Raw genomic sequence first — 22,612 nt, forward strand, 5'->3', positions numbered from 1 at the left:
ATGCTTTCAATTATCATGGTCAACAGTTCTACAAATGATTTTGTCGCTGCAAAACCTAAGTCTATTTCCTCAAATCTCTGATTATCAATTTCTCCAATATCTGCTACATCATTACTAAGCTGACACAACATATTTTGTGTAATTGTTTTAGTAACACCCTACCTCTGCACCAATTTCTGGATTATGGTCACCTTAGCTCCTATAATTACAAATTCTTAAATCTCAATTTTCCCTCTTACCAAAAAATCCAGGAGTGTTTCTAATTTGGAGATGGCTGTCTTCCGAGCTGTAAGTCAGTCACTCATGCTTATTTTTTCTGGCTCTGGCATCTTCAACATATAGTATTCAAGGTCACTATAACCACTAGCAGCAAGCTGATGGAGAGCATTGGAGGACTTCATTAAGACTGGAAAGATGCACATCACTTCCACTCACATTCCATTGGAAAACAATCACAAAGCCATAATTAATTGCAAAGGGAACTAAAATATTTAGGTTAGCTGTATGCCCAGAAAGAAATAAGTTTTAAGAATGGCAAATAAGTCAAGTTTCTGCCACGTGTTCTAAAGGGGGGTGGGGGCCAGAGATGGAATGCTACATAAAAATAAAGTCATCCAGGGACTTTCTCCATTCTAATAGGTTTGACCTTATTCTACCTGTACCAGCAAGATCATCATTTCACTAGGACAGAAGAGTAAAAATCATTTTCTACCTAAATAACGTAGTTATTTTAAAGAAAGGTGGGGTTTTTTTTGTTTGTTTGTTTGTTTTTGCTTGTTTGTCTTGACAGCACAATAGGTACAGATGTTAGAGTGCAGAGGAGTAATAGATTTCAGATAATAAAGACATCGTATACAGAGTACTCTTTAAAGCTTGATTGTGAGGGAAATGAGAGTTGAAGCTACAGAAGTATAAGCTAAGGGGCCAGAACTATGGAGATCTGAAGACAAAACGATTATAACTGGAAGAGAAAAGGGAACTGGAACTAAAGTACAGATGGAGAGTTAATTTCATATAAAGCAGGAAGTGTCTCATTTCTTTGATACTGGAGTCAAGGAAAATTCTAGAAGCATGTAAATTTCTAGTATTTCGAAAATTGAAGCCATCTTCCCTAACAGCCTCAATGTTATGAATTTGAAATCATGTAACAAAATGTGGCTGGGATTTAAAGATTACAAAAAGTATTCTGGTGGGGAGTAAAAAAGGTAGGAGGGAGAAATCCAGCTGAAATCACAGAATCTAAATTTGCAGCGGTAAGACAAAAAACTGCATTGTACTGTTCCGCATAGGAACTCAGCAACCACTGTAGGAGAGGAACAAGCAGTGGGTAGCAGTTCATCTGTATATTTAGTACGGCATTTACTACACCGCAAAGTCGCTGGAAGCCGAGACTTCGATTTTCTAAATGATGCACACAGTAGGCACATGATGAATTTTTGCTTGAATGAATTGACTCAGTAATTGCAACTTCTGCCATAGTACTCTGTAGAGTACTGGCAACTGCCCACATTTCATATGGTATACCAATGCTAAAAAGGAAAAAAAAAAAAAAAGCTAAAAAATATTCAGGCACACTGCTAAACTTAGCAGTCTTAAAATGGCAACTATGTCAGCTGAGACAGACTTTATCTTGTGCCAGTACATCTGCCCTTGATGTTTGCTTCATTTTCCTTATGCCACTTCTGCTATTCGACCAGAAACAGAATGATTCCGAGTTCACTAAGAGATGCTATTATTTCAAAAGTCCAGGAAGTTCTTTAGACACCTACAAATTAACTCACAATCCCCATTACAATATTCCTTCGACGAGATACACAGACAGGGAAGACTATAATGAACATTTTAAGCATAAAAACTGAGTCAGTGAGGAATGCAAGAACAAAATCAGGGTCATTCAGTGAATCCTCTGCAAAGTCTGGCACAGATTCCGCTTTCTTCTCTCCCTTTCGGAAACTAAAACTAGTTACCTCAGACGTCACATAATCGACCTCTTTCCTATTGCACAACCGTAAACTCAGGTTTAAGAAGTCCAAGATTCAAGACTTAAAGTGAGGCAAAGGGGGCTCGCTCTCTTACACGATACCCTTTCTCCAGGTCCAAAGCCCTAACTCACGATCTGGCGGTGGAAAAAACGCCAGGAAGAAAAAACTACGTACACCAGCTCAGATCCAGGCCCCACCTCCCGGATCTGGCGATCCCGAACTCCCGCTCTTTGGGGGATCTGGACCGCGCTTCCGCCCCGGCCGGCCCCAGATCCCGGGCGGCTCCCCTCCGGCCGGCCGGTCCGCCCCACGCACGGCGGCAGCAGCCCGCCGCGGAGGCCGGGCAGCAGGCCCTCGCGCTCTCTCGCTCGTCCCTCGGCCACCGCGCGCCGCGGCTCAGGCGCCGGCTGATGGCGTCACGGGCACTTCCGCCCGCGGCTGCGTTCTAGTCACTGGCGAGGGAGGAAGAAGGGAGGGCTGAAGGACTGTGTGTGGAGGAAATAGCGAGGGAAGAGAAGGAATCCCGGCGCTCGCGGGCAGCGCGCTGGCAGTCCCCCGCGGCCCCCCTCGGTCCCGGCCGTCCGCACCTCGGCCGTCGCCCCAGGCACACTCCCCCCGCCGGGGCGAGGACTCCTCCGGCTCTCCCGACGCCCGGTCTCCCTCTGCGCCTCGCCCCCCCCCCACGCTCCCTCCCTCCCTCCCTCCCTCCCATCGTCAGGCTCCCCGCCCTGAGTATCGCGAGACGAGGTGAGAGCTGGCGGAGCGGCGGCGGCGGCGGCGGCAGTAGAGGTGACCGAGGCGGTGGCGGCGGAGGCGGCACCGAGCGCTGTGTCGGCCCCGGTGCGGCCGAAGTCGCTGTAGAGCGTAGCCCCCACGCCCCTCCCCCGCCCGCGCCCTCCCTCTTCCCTGGGGATGGAGAAGGCGACGGTTCCGGCGGCGGCGGCGGCGGCGGCGGCGGCGGCTGAGGGAGAAGGGAGCCCCCCGGCGGCGGCGGCAGTGGCGGGCCCCCCCGCGGCGGCGGCGGCAGCGGAGGTCGGCGGCGGCGGCGGCGGCGTTGGCGGCGGCGCTGGGGTTCGCTCGGCCTCCTCTCCGCGTGGAATGGTGCGAGTCTGCGACCTGCTCCTGAAGAAGAAGCCGCCGCAGCAGCAGCACCACAAGGCCAAGCGGAACCGGACTTGCCGGCCCCCCAGCAGCAGCGAGAGCAGCAGCGACAGCGACAACAGCGGCGGCGGCGGCGGCGGAGGCGGCGGCGGCGGCACCAGCAGCAACAACAGCGAGGAGGAGGAGGACGACGACGACGAGGAAGAGGAGGTTTCTGAGGCAAGGGCCTGGCTCGGAAGCAGGAGGGAGGACGGGGCCGCACGGGGCCGGGGCCGAGGGTGGGAGGGGACCCGGGCGGCGGGGCCGGCCCGGGGGCGCTGGTCTCCCCTGGGGGCCCGGCGCCCCCCTTTCTTCCCGGGCCTGCTCGGGAGGTGCGGGGTGGGGGAGGGTAGTGACACGTGGGGGCGGGAGGGCTCCCGAGGCCGCGGGCTTGGGGCGCACACGCCGCCCGGGCTCGCCTCACATGGCTGGGGATGGAGGGAAGGGGCTGAGTCCCCGTTTGCACCCCCGGCGGGGCTGCCCGGGGCCGGCCGGGCCGAGCTCCTGGGCCCGCGCCGAGCCAGCCAGGAAAGGGTGAGCCACGGGGACGAGGAGGTTGGTAAATAAAAGAGTAGGACGAGGAGGCTGGTAAATTCCTCACAAACTGTGAGGTGGAGGGGAGCTGTTCTGGGGGGAGGTGAGGTGGTGGAGGAGCCAGAGCGAAGTATTTGGGTATGTGAGGGACACGTGAGAGGCTGTACTTTTCCATACTGTTCTGCTGCAGGGCTTTTGGGTTTTGTTTTTTTTTTTTTCCCCCCCATAACTATTGTGGCGGCTTAAGTAACCTTCACTTCCTCCATCTCTCATCAGAGATTTTGGACGAACGGAGCTGGTGTGTCCATATGCATTTCTGTGTAACGTGGTGGAGGGAAAATGTATTTGTTTGAGCCTTCTATGGACAGACGTTTTCAAGTGCTTCTTATTGAGGAAGAATTAAAGCAGGTCCTGTTGCTTTCCAGATAATATGAGGCAGATCAAGGGTCTGATTTGGAACCAGGCTTAGTTGTGGTGAGTTGGAATAGGAAGGCCTCTTGGTTTGTCCTAGTGATCTGGTTTCATAATAACTTTATAATTTTCCCTGGATCCACAGACAGGCGGCGTTGCAGGACCTTCTTCTTCAAAGAAGACCATATAGCCAAGCTTAGTATAAAGCATACCATACTAACAACAAACTGAGAGTTTGTCTTAATAGTTATCAGCTCTTTTGTAACTCTCTTGTCCACTCCCTGACATGGAAGCTAGAAAATCTTGATCTGGAGAAAGAAGTTGTAACTTAAGGCAGCTTTAAAGACTGATTATAGATTTAGGTATAAGAGACAACAGCTGAATTGTCCAGGAGTAACTTTTGTCACTTACGCTCTTACACAAACACAGAGCTTATCTTGGCTGTGTTTTAAAAAAATTGCTTTATTGGATCTTGAATTCTGTTCAACTAGAAAAATACCCTTTAAAGAGTTTGAGACTTGTCAATTTGTAGAAGACCTGATTCTCTTTTATCTCAGACTAAATGAAGTAGTTATATAAGTAGAAATGTAATAGTTCAAGTATGTATGCCAAGAAGATGGTCACTCCCTCCTGTTCCATTTAGTCTGTTGAGTGGTAAGGATAGGTTTGTATCATAGGTTTTGTGTTGACCACCTTGGATGTTTCAGGATAGCGTTGGTCATTGCTACATTCAAAACAATGAAGAGAAGTTTGGGACAGGATCCTTATTTCCAATGCAATCTACAGTGATATTTAGAATCATTCAATTGTATAATTCTTTGTGTATGAAGAACATTTTAGAGATAATCTAACCTAGGCCTTTTATTTATAAAATAAGGAAAACAAGATCTAGAGTAAACTCATGGGTAGTAGGAAAAGTAGGAGAAAAGAGGTGGCAGAGTTTTCTAATTGTTCAGGCTTGTACACTTTTTATAACAATTTATTTCCTTGTATACTCTTCCTGACCTCTTTCAAAAAATAGGCAGTGAATTGCAGGGTAACACAGGCTTTCAGTAATGGGCAGAACCTCAGTTTTTAAATTCTCAGAGTAAAAGCACTGTTTAGGAACATGGTCATAGTTGAGTGTGGTACCCACCAGAACATTGTGCTGTAAACTTAACATATTCAGGTAGTTTTGTCCTTTGGAATTTGGTCTAATAAGTAAAACTTAGTAACTCCTTAAATCATGTAAAGCAGCCTTAAGTTAGTCGTTATGTTAACTTTGTGAGTCAGATTTGTTTACCTTTGAAAATGGGAAGATATATACTTACCTTGATAAATGAGGGGAGTGTTTGTTTTTAAAGTGCTTTATTCTGTCTTCTACACAGTGGCCTACAATAGGTTTGTCATTTGTTGTGAAGATGAGTCTCAAGTAATAAGTGTAAGAAAAGTACAGCCATTAAAAAGAAATCTATACAGGTACATGATGAGGGATGAACAGACAGATAGGACTACAGTTTATCTCTGCACCTGCCTCTATTGCTGACATAAATAAATAAATAAACCTTATGGTCACTGTACACTAACTGGGTGAGTTGTGCAGTGTTTTTCTTTTAACTAATCTTTTGTTGTTATGTCAATGGAAGTTTTTCTAGAGTTAGAAAATCTTGCAGTACTCATTGTATTTAAGTCCTCTCTAATTCATTCTTATTGGCTACACAATAAAAAAATTGTGGATAACATGATTCTTGTGATTATCTTTCCAATTAAGATCACCAAAAGGTGAAAAGGGGATAGGAAAGGTTATGTAGGGGTACCTAAGATGAAAATGTGAAGGATAAGTTTACAAAAATATATACATTTGCTATAAAGGAAGCTTGCTAGGTATTTCTGTCTGCTGAAAGAGGAAAAGTGGAAGCAAGGAGATTCATTTTTAAGTAACACCTTTATTTCAATGTTGTAGAAAAACCTATTTCTTTTTAAACCTAAGTGATAGTTACTGAGAATTGGATTTTCCTTTCTATATTTCACAATAGGATAATCATGTTTTAATTTACATAACTTTAGATATGCCTGAAACAAATGTATAAGAGTAAGAGCTTTATTCTTTCCTCTCCTCATTTGACCCAAATATGAGGACAAAAAAAATTGAAAAAGTGCTTGATTTTGTTGGCTTTCAGTGGGTGACTGAGCAATATTGAAAACTGAAGTGTTTCCTAACATAAAAGCCATGATACGCTTATTTTCAAATTAGTGGACTGAATTAAATTGCTTACTTAATATCACAAGGAGAAAAACTTTGAAATTGCAAGGGTTGATTTTGGAAATAGTTTTACATTTTATTGAATGCATTTTTTTTTTTTAAAGACTTATTTCTTTATTTATACAAGAACCAGGTACAGGCCAGATGCGCAGGAGGGTGAGAGAATTCACCAGAGACAGAGCAGGGAACAGAACAGGCAAACTGACGAAATACACTGCTGAGGGGAGCAGCAGGCGCAACAGGGGAGGTCTGGGGCACCATGTTGGACCCTCACTGGTTGGCCCAGATCAAACCGGCGCTGGAGAGGCTGCGGACAGCTTCACAGCAAGGCCAGCTTCACAGCAAGGTGCTCAACCCCCTGAGCCACCAGGGGAGGCCCTTGAATGCATTTTTAAATGTAATTAAGTGGCATTACTGTTTGCTGAAGTACTAACTCATGTTCAAAAGTAACATTTTTGTTAAATGTTCATAAAATATTAGTACAGTAGGAGTTGATCTAAATAAGATCTATTTTTGTAAGCATCGTAACTTTAAGAGACAAACCTAGTTAAGAGATTTTAGACAAGGGGAGCCAGTCAATAAATTAGTACTGACTTACTAACTTTTGAAAGGATCTATGAGGCTAGGGAGTTTCTGTTTATTGACATGAAAACAGGTACAGTTGAAAATGAGAGAGGAAAGGAAAATTATTGCAGAAATAGATCATGTTTCCTCAGTGTTACTTCCAAAATCTTTTTTGTTTTTTAATGAAAAAATGCTATCCAGGTCCCTTTATTGTGATGATAAAATCCCAGATTAGCACAGAGACATTTACTTTTCCCCCAGTTTCCTGTCTTCATTGATGGAATGTTTGTAAAGTAGATGTTCAGATCCTTGAAATCTTAATTCTGTCTTAATTATACTTAATCTCTTATACAGTACTTGTTGAAAAACTTTTTCAGTGAATAACTAGTACCTAATGACTACAGAATTCATTTAGGAAATCAAGAGGAGATGTCCCTTCTTTCTTGTGTCCTGAGCTTCAACATAAGTGAAGTTTGGATTTCAATCTTTCAATTTCCTAGTTAGTTGTCTTAGTGACGGTGATCTTCCACAAATAATAGGGGAGAAAACCTATTTAATAGATATTTATTGTTGGATTCCTGATTAGTTCCTTAAGTCTCCTAGATATATGTACATTTTAAAAACTATTTTTCAGTGCCTACTGTGTGTTGGGTCTAAATGTAGTGATTTAGAGTATGACTTAGAGTTTGGAGAATCTTTGCACCATCACGCACCAACTTTATGATTTTTAGGAAAATTCATTCACTCATTCACATACTTTAATGCTGAGTACAATATCTCTGATATTGGCATTTTAGAAAATGTTAATACAAATTCAGATGATATAGAAGATATTCTTTGCCAGTAGGGCAACCACTGAGGATATAAGTTGGCTACCTCAGACTTTTCTTGTTCTGAAAAACTCACTGGGAAAAAAAAAAAAAACCCACATAAAAATACAGATAAATGTATCTATAGTCCTATAATTCAGAATTAACAATATTTAGCAAAATGAAACTTTACAGTGACAACTACCATTTCTAGAGATAGTCTAATGCTGCTTCTTGCCTCAAAGTTTTTACTTTACAAGATTATCTTCCTTTGTTAAAAGCTATTTTTCCTTTTTAATGGAAGATGTTAGCTTGGGATCTGAATAGGCTGTGAATACTATGAAATTAATTTTTTCAAGATTTATTTATTTATGCATACAAGAACTGGGGTACAGGCCAGAGGTGCAGGGGGTGAGAGGATTCACCACAGATAGAGCAGGGAGCAGAACAGGCAGAAATACACTGCTGAGGGGAGCAACGGGTGAGACAGGAGAGGTCTGCTGCGCCATGCGGGAATCTCTCTGGCTGGTGGGGAATTGAACCCGTGCTGTAGAGGCTGTGGACAGCTTCACAATGCTGTGCTTAACCTCTTGTGCCACCAGGGAGGCCTGAATACTTTGAAATTAAACACAAGATTTTGTTGAAGCTGCTTTTTATGTTTTTTTCTTTCTCCATCATCCGATAGCATGTGTGCAAAATTTTCATTCACTAGTCAGAAAGGTCAATGACAACTTCCTTTTTCCTACCTTATTATTTTGAAATATTCTTACTGCAGTGATAATGGGGAATCCAATATTTATGTGGATTGTTTAGAATTGGGAAGCTGCATCTAACTAAGGTAATTTAATGGAGAAAGCCTATTTGTGAAGTAGGGGGTGTAAAACTTATCTGTTCTCTCATGTAGACTAGCACTTTGCCTATTCTCTTAATTCCTCACATCTGCCTTTTAATTGTTGAATCAGTTTGCAAGTAGTCTGTTGTTGATATGTGTCAAACTGTGTCTTACCAAACTGTGTCTTACCAAAGGTAAGGTGGAAAGATATGTGACTCTTTCCCCCAAAACAATGACCACCTCCAAAGTAATAATAAAAAAGAATCAGAAATTGTGGATGAGCTATAGTGGACCAAAAAATGTATAAGAAAGGCAGGAAAAAAAAAACCCAGAATTATTGTCTTAATCCTCTTGATATGTCCTAGTCTACTCCTGCCGTGTGTTATATAATTCTTAGTATCTTACCTCTGCTAGACTTTCTCTCTTATTTTTTCATCTCTGCTCGATTTTCATGTAATCAAATCACTGGAGTAAAAAGTATTTCATAAATATTTCTTTTTTAAACCACTTGATTCTGGAAATACTTGGGACTTAAAGTCTTTAAGGTAACAGAATGTGGTTGTATCTATTTAAGTGGACCAAAGTAAGATGCTTTAATTGGGCTCTATTAGGCTAGTCACCATTAACCTTACTATCCTGGAGTATTACATTTTTGTTGTTGAATAATCATCAAAGAAGCACATTTTTGACTCAGAAGTTAACGAGGCTTCATTTAGACTGCTTTTGCGAACATCCAGTTATATACCATTCAGTTAATTAGGAGGCCAATTTTTAGGACGTTGAGACTGTGTGTTTGCATTTATGACGGTAGTTTATTCTGCATTTTTATAAAGATGACCAAGTTGGCTAGGAAATGTGAATGACTGAGTTTCTTTATAATTTTTCCAAATTTGACCATTGATACAATTTTCACATCATAATGGTATGTCAAGTACCTGCTGCTAAGACTTGTGTTTTTGTTAGGACCAATAGGGGGCACCAGCATCCATGGTAATCTATGCCAAATTTGCCAAACAATGTCATTAGGGTATTGAAGATGATGGGTGAATATAAATACTCTTCTAGTCCCTGGAACTTTATCTATCTAGTTACGCCTGTCCACTTTCCACTCCAAAGCATCCCAAACTTACAATGCATAACTTTTATTTATTTATTTTTTTGTCTTTAGAAATTACTCCTATCCAGAAGAGAAGTGGAATTGTGAAGCAATGTAGTTGTTGTCATTTTATGGTGATTTATAATTTGAAGTTTTAATTATTGAAATGGGACATAGTAGATTTTTTTTTCCTCTCCCAAGATTGCTACAGAACTTATAATTAATAGAGCCTTAATTATTGAAGGTATAACTTTAGGTTGTCTTCCTGCTATCTTACAAAACTCTGGAACATTACCTGATTTTTTACAAAAGGGTCAACTTTTGAAGTTTACTTCTGGGTGAGACTAGAGGTAAAAGAGTCAGATATAGAAGAAATGTAAATAAAGATCAGAGTACTTTAAGAATTTTTGTCAGAGCCGTTATTATTTAGTGACTTTATAAACAGTTTTGATGTATGATAAGATCTGTCTCAGTGTACAGGTAGATATGAGTGAATTGTGTTAATAGGAATAGGCAATAAGATAATTGAAAGTAGATTGAAAATGTTAAATTGTGTTTTTTTGGGTAGTCTGAAACAGCATGTATTTCCAGTAAAAGTTAAGTGTAGTGTTGAAGAAGATTAAAAATTTATTGGAGATAAATAAAATCACAATCCTTAATTAGTGCCATGATTACCACCATGAAAATGGTGAAGTTCTAGAGCAGGATAGTTTAAAAATGGTGAGAGGGCTAGGGGTAGGTATAATCTATGATCTTGTAAGATAGCACGTTATACTTAATTATTTTCTTACTGCATGTTAATGAATTAGCCATTACTCAAACAAACTGGGTCATAATGGAAAAAAATTGTGACGTGTATTAGATAGTGTTATTTCGATTTTGAAAATAAACTAATTTCTCATTTCGTGAGTGTGAAATTATAGACTAGACACTATACTAAATGGAACTAATCGTAGTAATATAACTCTGGCAGAGCATATCCCTCTTCAAAGCTATCTTTTGGCTCATTTAATCTTTATTCTCCCATTCTTCTCCCCCTAAAAGAAAGGGACAGTGAAGAAATAAAAACCTATCATGGGCCTCCCCTGGTGGGGCAGGCGGTTGTGCACAGTGCTGTGAAGCTGTCTGCAGCCTCTGCAGTGCTAGTTCGATCCCCACCGGCCAGCTGGCGAGGATCCCACATGGTGCGGCAGACCTCTCCTGTCGTGCCCACTGCTCCCCTCAGCAGTATGTTTCGTCAGTCTGCCTGTTCTGTTCCCTGCTCTGTCTCTGGTGAATCCTCTCACCCTCCTGCACATCTGGACTGTACCCTGGTTCTTGTATAAATAAATAAATAAATAAGATTTTATAAAAATAATAATAATAAATAAAAACCGATCTTAAAATTCTTGGTCTGGACTTTTCCTCAAGGATTGTTTTAACTAAAGAACCCTTGACTAAAAAATGTTTCAGGTGGATATGTAGAAAAATTGGTTTAGCCTGTTTTGGATTTGAAATAAACATTAACATGGAGTATTTTCCTTTTCTCTTTTATCACCCTAAATCTGAAATTGTAGCAGAAATGGAAGCTTTCTGTTTGTGTTTCACCAGTTTTATTTCCAGTTCCGTCCTTGACCCCATTATTGTCTTTTTATCTTTTCTCTGCCATGTTTCCCTCTTATTTTTTATATGAAATTAATAGCAAAAATATTCCTATTGAAAAGCCTTGGTGTAGCTCTTACTAGTTTAAGATGGCAGTATAGGAGTGAATTCTTTTATTCCACAAGCTATCTTTTGAGTATCACCTATGTGTGACTGTTTTCAGTATATAATAATCTCAACCATTTCCTTGTCAGAGAATATGAAAAAATTAGCTGTGTTTGAAATCATAGTTATATTTATTGAGTTCAGCGATTTTTGTACATGTTGTAGATAGTAAGCTTATATATACAAAAACAGCATATTGATAGAATTTTGCTTTTATGATTTTTTAAAAGATAAATAGCAACATACATTATGTTTTTCAAACTAAATTTACTTAAGCATGATTGATTACTACTTGAAACATTTAGGGTTGATAAAAAATTTAAAAGAAACACATCTAGCTTCATAATTTATAGTGTTGAGATAGTTAATTTTAAAACTGAAGATGATTCTAATCCTTTATAATTATTTTATTAGGGGAGTCTGTTAGTTTTGAGTATAACTGTGTGCTTTTAGAAGTGGTCTTACTACAGGTATCATTTTGTTTCTGTTTTTGAACACTAGTAGCATAGACTTAACATGTTTTATGTGTGTCTCTGGGAGTACTCCTTTGTGGTATTTGTGTTCCTTTCTTTTTTTTTTTTCTTTTAAAGATAGGATATTTTTCTGGCATATTCTTGACAAGTAAATTACACCAAAGAATCATCCATTCTAATATGACCCTCAAGATTTTGTAGTTAGATAAAAAGTATCTGTATTAGTATTACTTGTGGTTGCTATGGGTACAGATGTATTAAAATATGAGAAATTGCATTTTAGAAAGTGTAGGGTGTGATGTTAAATGTCTTTTGAATTAGATTTTAATGTTTCTGTAATTAAACATTAATGAACACATGTATTTGTAGATAATTTCACAAAGGCAAAAGTGTCTAAACAATACAAAGTCACCTATAATTCTATTCTCCAGATTTAATCGTTATTATTTGAAATTGTCTTCATTCTTTTTCCTTGGTATATAATAATCAAATTATCTATTATACAGAACAGACCTGTCACTTAGAAACTGTCTGCTAAGTTTAATTGATGCACATTCTTAACATGTATCAGTTGAAGAGATGGACTTTTGCATGATGATTTATATATTTAACTATAAAAATGAATGCATACTTGTGGGTATATACAACATGTTGGTTTATACAACCAACCAAAGAAATATATATATATTTCTTTCTTGGTGCGAGAGAGACAGAGTTTCTGAGACACATTAGGCTGTCTCATTTTTCTCATTTATTTGTGAGTGTTCCATAACATTATGAATGTTCATAATTTGCTCTTTTATGTTGCTAGATATTTACATTGTTCCAGGACATTGTACATTCAGTACCTTGCACATATAATGCTGAAGTTATTTTAGTTTTTTTTTTTTTTTTTTTTTTTTTTTTTTTAAGGACAAAAATATTTCTTTGGGATCCAGAATTCCGGGAATGGATTTGTTGAGCCAGAGGTACTGCACATGTTAAATTTGATAAATACTCCTAAGTGTTACTTCTGTCAACTGTGCATAACAGTGCATCTGGCTATGAACTACTTAATTTTTAAATTTGTTGAACAAAAAAATACAGTGTTCTGTTTTTTATTTTCGCTTTATTGCTGATATTGAATAAATTTTTATGTTTATTTTTCATTTGAATTTTTTTGAAAATTTCCTGTTTAATCCTTATTCTATTATTGTTGTCTGTCTTTTTCTTAGTGATTTGTTGGTGCTATTTATATTTATGTGTGTTAACCTATCACATTGTTATTTATTATTCATATTCTCCATCTGTTTTTGTTATTTTCAGACTTTTGAACAATTTTTACTTTTGTGTGATAAAATGAATTATGGCTTCTGAAGACCTTCACCCCAGTATTAAAAATTACTTTTCATTATTTCTTGTGATACTTCTGTATTTTATTTTCCAAACATATGTGGATATCTTTTTAGATGTAATATTTAATTGTCAGTTTTTTACTTATTCTTTTCAGTAACATTTGACCTTGTTGACCAACCCTCACCACTTAAAAAGTGCTATTCTCTTTGCTTTTTTAATACCACCCTCTTCTGTTTCTATTTACTAGCTGCATTTTTGTGGTCTTTCTTTTCCTACCTCCCTCACTTTACATACTTAGATATTTCATATCTCATTGCTCAATCCTGGGCCCTTTTGTCTTATATCTGGTCCACTTCTTAGGTGATTTTGTCTTATCTATGCTAGTTTAGAGGTACAGACTCTCAAGTTTAATTTAAATCTTCTTAAGGACAGGGTTGAACCTTCTGGCTACCCAACATTTCTGCAAACCTTCCTTCTCATTTATAATTCTCTTCCTTCCCCAAGATAATATAGTCCATTTCAGTTACTACATAGAGCTCAAAGTGAAGAATACCTACATAATGCTCATTCCTTTAATTCTGTCCAAAAATTTTAAAATGATAAGTAACATATTTCTTTTATACAGTGGTGAATAGGAATAATCCTAATGAAAACATCTTTGAAGAAGGAAGGAATAGGAAGCACATAATAGTCATTGGTCCTTATTAATAATGAATTTTTTTCTGGGCAAGAGAAGGCTCTGCCCTGGCAACTGTATTAATTCCTCAGTCAGCCATGCTTTTGTTCTGTGGAAGAAATGATCTTTAGTATGTGTGTCTTTAGTTTTGTTTTTGGTGATTCTTCCTTGTTACCTTCCTTTACCACATCTGAGGTAATAGGAATTTGAGAATTTGATGTCTCTGGGAATTGTATAATTTATGCAACTCATTACAGTATGGTATATAGATGTAGGGGCTTCAGGGTTACTTAAGTTCTGTCATAGGTTTTTGTAGGCCAATAATGTAGTTTTGTGGTGAAACTCTGAGAAACTTAATAGATTTCTAGTGTTTTCTTTAAGTCAGTACCATGTGACATAACTATAGTAGAAGATCTCATTTAATCAATTTTGAAATCTACTCCTCTTATTCTCTTGGTCTTTGTGCTAGGCCTGCTTCTCTTCTCCTTTGGCTACCTTAAAGGCAACTGAAATAATAGGAGTGGATGCTGTATCAGCAAGCATTTAACAAGAAAAACAGAACAAGTAGATTTATATATTATTAAGAGATTTATTACAAGGAATTGGCTTATACTATTATCAGGTCTGGCTAAGCAAGTTCAACATTTTTTAAAGTGAGGAAGGTCTCCAACACACAGGCTGGACCCCCTGGGTGTATGTTGGAGCTGTTCTCCATAGACAGTCAGAAAAGTAAGATCCACTGAAGGGAGGACAGTTACAGACTCAGCTGCTATTTAGAGTCTCACTTTCTAGAAAGAAATTAATCTCTTAAGAGTTTACCTGATCACCCTAACTTAAAGTCAATTGATTAGGCACTTTAATTATATCTGTTTGAGCTCCCCAACTCCCACCTCTGCCAGCAGGACCTAGATTAATGTTTAATTCAATTACTGAAAGTATTCACAAAATGGCTGCTGCCCTCCCTTCCTCTTAGTTTAGTATAACCAAGTTGACACATAGAAAACCATCATAGGTGACAAAGCTTAGAGTGGGAAAGTAACACCTTTTTTTTAAAGATTTATTTATTTATTTATACAAGCACTGGGTACAGTCAGAAGCGCGGGAGGTGAGAGAATTCGCCAGAGCCAGAGCCGGGAGCAGAACAGGCAGAAGGACCGGCATACACTGCTGAGGGGAGCAGTGGGTGGCAGGAAAGGTCTGGGCGCCCTGTGGGACCCTCGCCTGCAGCCAGGGATTGAACTGGTGCTGCAGAGGCTGCAAGCAGCTTTGCAACCCAGTGCTCAACCGCTGCACCACTGTGGCCCGGGAAAGTAACACACTTAACCTGATCTTTGCTACTATCTACCAAAGAGCATGTAGGGTCCCAAAGTTATCTCCTTGTATTTGGAGTGCGGAAGCAGCTACTTTTCCCAACTTAAGAGACCCCAAATTACTAGACTTAGTGTTTGCATGAGAAATTTTCTCTCAAGTGGCACTGTTTTCATAACTATCTCTGCTTGTAAACTACCTTATTCTTAGTTGAGTTTATTTTCAACAGCCAACATAAACCAATATTTTGAGTTTCTGTAACTGCTTTTCTTGGAGCCACAGCTTGGTAGTCATGTGCCCTCTTCTAATTATTACAGGCCAGGGGGTTTACTAGATGGTTTGCTACTTCATGACAGAAGTCATTATCTTTTCAGTCTGAAATGTGTTTCCTTTTTGGTGTCCTCTAAGCTTTGTCAGAACTTTTAGGAATTGATTTTGGCAGTACTCCATTTCTAATTGTTTTAGTTAAGGTATAGGATAGGTTGTTTGAACCAAGAGACTCCAAAACACATGTGGTTCAAGTAAGATAAATTATGTGATATTCTGGGGGTAGTCCTTCAGGTCATGCATACATGTAAGATTTTCTTCTTTTAATGTTACGCCATCCATTATCCTGTATATCCAGCATGGTCACCATTAACCGATATGGCTACTGAGAACTTGAAATGTGGCCAGTTATTTCATTTTAGCTGATTCAATTTAGTCACATTTCTCTAGTGGCTAGCATATTGGAGAACATTTGCATTGTTACAGAAAGTTTTGTGGACACCTCTGCCTTAAGGTATTGACTTCATTTATAAGGCCTAATCAGACTTAATGAGCATAACATTCATGTTCAAGCCTATTAATGGCTAAATTGTGCCGCTCCCCTTAAATTCATGTTGATACTCTAATTCCCAGTAACTCAGAATGTTATTGTATGTAAAGACAGGGATTTTAAAAAGATAATTAAGGTCAAATTAGGGCCTGTGAGTAGGTCCTAATACAATATGACCAGTGTCCTTAGAAAAGGAAATTTTGATACAGTAAGAGACAAAAGGAATGTAGGCACAGAGAAAAGGCCATGTGAGGTAATAGAGCAAGAAGGTGGCTATATGTAAATCAAGGACAGAGACTCCAAGAGAAACCAAACCAGCTGGCACCTTGATCTTAGATTCCTAGTCTCAAGAATTATAAGAAAATGATTATCTGTTGCTGAAGACCCCAGTCTATGCGGTTTGATATGGCAGCTCTAGCAAACTAATAGAAAGCCTGTGAGAAATAAGAATCAGAAATATAAGTACGTGTAGCTTCCTATTAAGAAATTGACCTAGAAGTTGCAAATATCACTTCCTGTTAATTCAATTGGCCAGAACTTCGCTATATATCCATATCGAGGACCTAACTTTTGCCGAGTGGTCATTTCAGATAAAAATTGTGAAGACTTATTTTACTTAAAAAAAAAAAAAGGAAATGTGGATGTTGAGACATAATTAATATCTTACATTGATGCAATTCTAGGATTACATTGTTCTTATAACTAACAACACAAGAAAAAAGAGCACTTTTTTTTTAACTTTGGTTTGATTTTTTTTAATTTAAATTTTATTTTTATATTCCCCATACAATTACAACCCCCTTATTTTGACCCCAATCCCTCCTGTCCCCGCCCCCCACCCCCTATAGAGTGTCTCTGGTTCATAGTTGTTTGTTGATTTTGATGTTTTCTTTCTTATAGTTATGCTTTTTCCTGGTCCCTTATTTAAGTTTTCTAGATTCCTGCTATGAGTGAGACCATCCGGTATTTTTCTTTTTCTTTTTGGCTTATTTCACTGAGCATGATCCCTTCCAGCTCCATCCATGTTGCTGCAAATTGCATATGTTTATCTTTTTGAATACTGAGTAATATTCCATGGTGTATATGTACCACATCTTCTTGATCCAGTCATCTATTTTTGGGCATTTGGGTTGTTTCCAAAGCTTAGCTATTGTAAACAGTGCTGCTATACACGTAGGGGTGCAGGTGCTCTTTGGAATTGATGTTTCTGTGTCCTAAAAAAGCACTTCTTTACTGAAATAACTCCTGTGTTAGGACACAACTGCATTCCTGAACCAGCCATTATCACTGTGGAAAAGGGTTCCTTGTTCAGGCCTACGTCATGTGTTTCCACCCCATCTAAAAGGTTGATTAGGAGAGGTCATTTGAACCCGAACCTTATGGAATGGGTTTCCAAAGAGTATTTCTGTTGCCAGAATGATGAGGTGATAAGTGGGAAGGGAAAGGATATTGCGTATAAGACCTTGAGAGTATACTTTGAAACTTCCCACTACTCTCCATCCTTGCTAATGTCACCTAACACTGGGTACTAATTAATCTTGTTTGAATTTACGTAGTCTCCTAATTTGACCTCTAACCTTTGTCTCCCTATACATCATTAATTTTTCTTGCAACAACTAGGCTAACCTTACAGGAAATAAGTTACTTGATTTTCCATTGCTCTTGGAATAAAATACAAACTCCTAGCTTGGCATAAGGCGGTCTTTCTTGTTTTACCTTCAGTTCATTAACTGTCTTCTAGTCTGATCTTTCTGTTCTTAGAACATGCACACCTTCTCACTTAGGATCTTTTAACTTTCTTTTTAGATGGTTCTTTCCTTGACTCTTTTTTTATTCTCATCTTTTAGATTTCAACTTAAATATCCTTCCCTGTTCAAGATTGTTGGAAGATACATCCTCCTTAGCCCTCCACAGTTCTGTTCTCCACCCTGTAACTGGATGAGTTGTACTGGGGTGAAAAATAGGATCTCTGTTGGTTTTTGATCAAGTTTTATTAGTATTAACTACTTCAGGGGACCTTTATCTGTTTATTACTAAGAAAGGGATTTGTGGTTAGTGGGCGTGGATTTGAGTGTTTTAACATTTCCAGATTCCTAATAGCTATTTGTTTATTCCTATGTTTCACATCAGATTTAGTTAATAGTTTAAAACTTTGAAATTATTCTTTTTTGTACATCAGAAGTCATTTGGTATCTGTGATAAATGGTTGGGCTTAATAATGTTAAAATGCTTTGCTGTTTTAGAAGGCATTTTTTCCATCATTGATCTTATTCATTAAGAGTTTGGGATATTACACTTTAACTTGGCAGGTGGCTTTTGTGAAGTGCCATAAAATATGCTATTGAGATTTTGATTGGAGTTGTGTTGAAATTTGTGTTAATTTGGGTTGAGGATTTTCATCCAGAAACATGACATGCCTCTATTTTTTAATACCCTTCATCTTTCTTAAATAAAATTTTACAGTTTTCATATAGGTTTTGCACATTTCTTGTGACGTTTACTCCAGATTATTTAATAATTCTTATTGCTATTGTAACTGAATTCTTATATTAAGCCAGTTTTGTTGAGTTTCTGACTGAACTGTTATTAATTCCAATGAATAACTTATTTTTATCTCATTTTTTTTTTTTAGTATTTATATCTCTTGTTTGAACCCCCAAATGTGGACAAAAGACAAGCCTTGTCTTTCCCTTATTTTAAGGGGCGTGTCATTATTAAATATAATGCAAATGTCCCTTACTAATTTTGTAGGTCTCTCTTGGCTTACTAAATCTCAAAGATATATATTGAATGCATTTTTGGCACTTATTGAGATGATTATTTCTCCTCTCTCCCCCTATGTATTCATATCATAAATTGCAGTCATAAAAATTTTTAATATAAGTTGTGTTTGCAATACTTAGTATGATGTAGTTAATATTTCTTTAACACACTTTTGTATTTAATTTTGTTAATGTTTTAATTTACATTTTCTATGAAGAGTACCCATTTCGTAATAGATTTTCAAATTTGTTGGGAGAAACTATAATTTTTCTTTACATGAGTCTTGTAAAGGTTTGTGCTTTGCAGATCTAATTTATATGTGTCCTTTTTCCTTTTAGCTATTATATGTTGTATTTTTACCATTTTAGCAAATAAAGCAAATGCTTTATTTGATCTCTTTGTAGTTGAGTAATTGTTTTGAGTGTCAAGTAGTTTATGGTGTATCTTTTTTCAATAATTAAAATATATTAATCATGTTAATAACAACAAAAATATTAACCATTGAAACATTTACCGTCTTAACCATTGAAGCATACAGTTCAGTAGTATTTAGTATAATCACATTGTTATACAAGTCTCTAGAACTTTTTCATCTTGTAAAACTGAAACTCTGCCCATTAAACAACATTAAACAAGTCTCCACTCCCATTTCCCCCAGACTTGTGACATCCACCATTCTACTTTATATTCCTGTGAATTTGACTACTTTATATACTTACCATAAGTGGAATTACACAGTATTTGTTTTTGTGACTTCTTTATTTTGAGTAGCATAATGTCCTTAAGGTTTACCCATGTTATTGCATGTAACAGAATATCCTTTTTAAGAGTGAGTAATCTTAGCTGTATATATCACATTTTGTTTATTTCTCCATTACTGGACATTTGGGTTGCTTACAATAATTTAGGTTGCTCTTAAGCTATTGTAGCTCTTATTTTTTGCACTTACTTCAACTTATATTGTCTTATGGAGGGAAATTAGAATTTTAATCTTATATTTCCAAATAGTATCCAATCTGTTATTTCCCATTATTTATAGTGCTACCGTTATTGTATATATCTATACACTAGAACAACAGGCTGGATTATGTCTACTCATTGTGTCTTTTTATGTTCTGCCTGTGTATAACCTGAACGGTCCACATACTCAAAATTAGTTGTTTATGTTGAATGCTTTCCTGAACTACTTGATAAATAGTTAATTGTCTATGTAGGGTTTTAATGTTAACAAAGTAGTTTTTCATTTAATATAGTCAGTACACTTTTGAAATATTTTTTCCCTCCTACCTCTAAGCATCTGAGCAGGCTTGAAATTTCCCTTTTTTCCTTCCCTCCCTTACATACAAATTTCTGGTAAAGAAGCAAAAGCATTTTTATGAAGACAAAAGCAGCACCAGTCTCTATATAATATTTGTATTAACTTATGTTATCATTATCCTTGGCTAATTGTCTTTGGAATTGAATAGCTCCATACACTGTAGGACAGGACCTACACCTACGATGAATGCGTTTGAGTTCTCTTGTATTTGCACTCCAGTGTTCTTTAAGTTGGTTCACTATATTTAAAATATATTTCATATGAACTATGAATAATTTAAAACTTACACAGCTGCTATTCAAGAAATGCCAAAATAGAAGACCTATAAGACCTGAGGTAAATAAGTTTAAATTCTGTTGAGGGTGGGGGAAGAGGGACACATCTTTTAAATCAAATCTGTTGAGTATTTCCTTGTTAGGTATCATGACTTAACTGGTTTTCCCTTGTCTCAGATGTCATGACTTAACCTGGTGTTATTGTATGTTCGTAGCCAGTGTTTCAATTGTATCCAGTGTTCTGCCCTTACAAGTGATGCTGTTGTAGACTCTGTGGTACATACACCTTGGTATATGTGTGTCTTTATTTTGGTAGGCTTGTCCCAGTGGTAAAAGTGCTAAACAAGAGGTATGTGGGTCTTTCCATAATTTCTATTTTATTTGAGTATATAAATAACATATTGCCACATCTTTTTAAACTACAGTAGTTTTGTAGTGGTTTAGTATCTTTTAGGATCTGCTAGGTCAGTTGTCCCTTTCAAATCCTATTCTTATCTGTTCTCTGGATGTCTCTCTCTGTTGGCTATTTTATCTGTAAGTGCCAGATAAAATAAATCGCTTCTCCCCTAAACATATTCGTAACAATTAGCTCATTGGTTAATTATTGCCTTTATAAATAACTGCTATTTTAACGGTTGCTTAATGTATACCAATGACTGTTGTAATTGATTTATGTATAGTAGCTTATTTAATCCTCACAGCTCTAAGATGTAGATATATTATTAATCATTTTATAGTTGGAAAAAATAACTTGTTCAAGGTCACAGTAAATGACAGAAATGGAAGTTAAATAAGGGCATTCACACATCCAAATCTGCTTTCTTAAAACCTATAGTCCACTGCCTCCTTACTACTCTTTTATGTTTTCCCTAATAATTGCTTATGGAGAAATAAATATAGTTTGTTTAAGTTGAGGAGCTCACTAGCTCATTTCATCTTGCCACTAGTCTTTTTTATATATCTCTGTAACATCTTATTCTAATTTATGTCCTACTTTAGGTCACTGTTCGTAAATAGTATAATAGTCTTGGAATTTTAGAGTTGATGAGAACACCAGTTCATAAGAATACCACCTGACCCTCACCCCTCGAACAAAGAACTGTTGGAGGGTAGTTTTTACATCTTGTTTACAATTAAAGTGTATATTCTGGATTCTTTAACCCCATCTGGGAAAAAATTCACATGATTGATCTTGATGTGAATTTCATGTATTGTGGGTGAGTGGTATACTCATGCTATTTTTGACCTTTTCTGGATCATCAAATCAAAATGTATACCTCATAGGTGACTTCTTCCGTAGTGAGTTTTCAAAATGTGAAATAAGAATGCTGTTTTAAACCCTGCTACAGCTCTCAATTCATGCTGTTGGGTGAGTATAACATGAAAGCTAAATCTTCCTCACATAAAGGAAGACATACCAGTATCTTCTTTAGGTGGGGGTCAAATGAGACAATGTGTAAAAACATTTGTAAGCTATAAGGATCTATGTAAATATTAACTGTTAAAACTGAAGTAAGAGAAAGAATGTGAAAATGGGGTTCCTGACTAGTAAAATGTTTGGCTTTTGATAATTTTTATTTTTTTAGTGATGTAACATTGGTTTATAAAGTTTGTCTTTTAGAAATATAGGATGTCCCCCTTCAGGTGTTGTTACTACACCATACCCACCAACAAAACACCCATAGTCCACCACCATAGTCCATTGCTCTGTTTGGGTTTTTTCCTGAAATACAATTTAAAATCTGTAACTTAGAAAATCTCACTCTTTCAATTTCCTTCCGATGTCCATTTTTTAAAAATTGTATTGAATTCATAGATTGGCCGTGAAACTCTTGAGCTGTAATTGTGCGTGTCAGTTTATTTTGGGTAGAACCAGTGTTAGCATAGGGGATGAGGTACTGTAGTGAAGATTCCATAAATGATAGTTGTATGGGTGTTAGCTGCTGCTCCATTAGGATTATATTCTGGATTCTTTAGATCTTTAGTATTTAAATAGAATCAATTTTCCAAAATTTAAACCTTTATAGTATATTTATTTATTGCCATGGTATTAATAAAAAAAGTATTGGGAATAGATAACCTTTTTCTTCTCTTTTATCTGCTTTTCTGATCATGATAAAGTATAGGTTTAGAAGATTATTCTGTGGTTCTAGATAAAATGACAAAGAATCAAAGATTTCATTATGCTGTTTTCTATATCAGAACTTTTGAAACATATCGCTAACTTACTTTATTCTTCTTCTACTTGTACCTTTTTTCTTTTCTTACCTATCTCCATAACTACCTCTTAT

At 37.6% G+C, this 22,612-nt stretch overlaps 1 protein-coding gene across 3 annotated transcripts in view; it reads left to right on the forward strand.

Annotated features, from left to right (window-relative positions):
- Nucleotides 1-2,894: 2,894 nt before the first annotated feature.
- The window catches only part of ANKRD17 (ankyrin repeat domain 17), a gene marked incomplete at both ends in the record, with an annotated part of 144,430 nt that continues 124,712 nt past the window's right edge, over nt 2,895-22,612 (forward strand). For all 3 annotated transcript variants that reach the window (XM_084233291.1, XM_084233292.1, XM_084233294.1), the window contains one exon: nt 2,895-3,302. In XM_084233291.1, coding sequence (XP_084089417.1) covers nt 2,895-3,302 — 408 coding nt within the window. The remainder of the gene's footprint in view (nt 3,303-22,612) is intronic.

The sequence above is a fragment of the Talpa europaea genome, assembly GCF_964194135.1.
Source record: "Talpa europaea genome assembly, chromosome: 5".
Classification (NCBI taxonomy): Eukaryota; Metazoa; Chordata; class Mammalia; order Eulipotyphla; family Talpidae; genus Talpa; species Talpa europaea.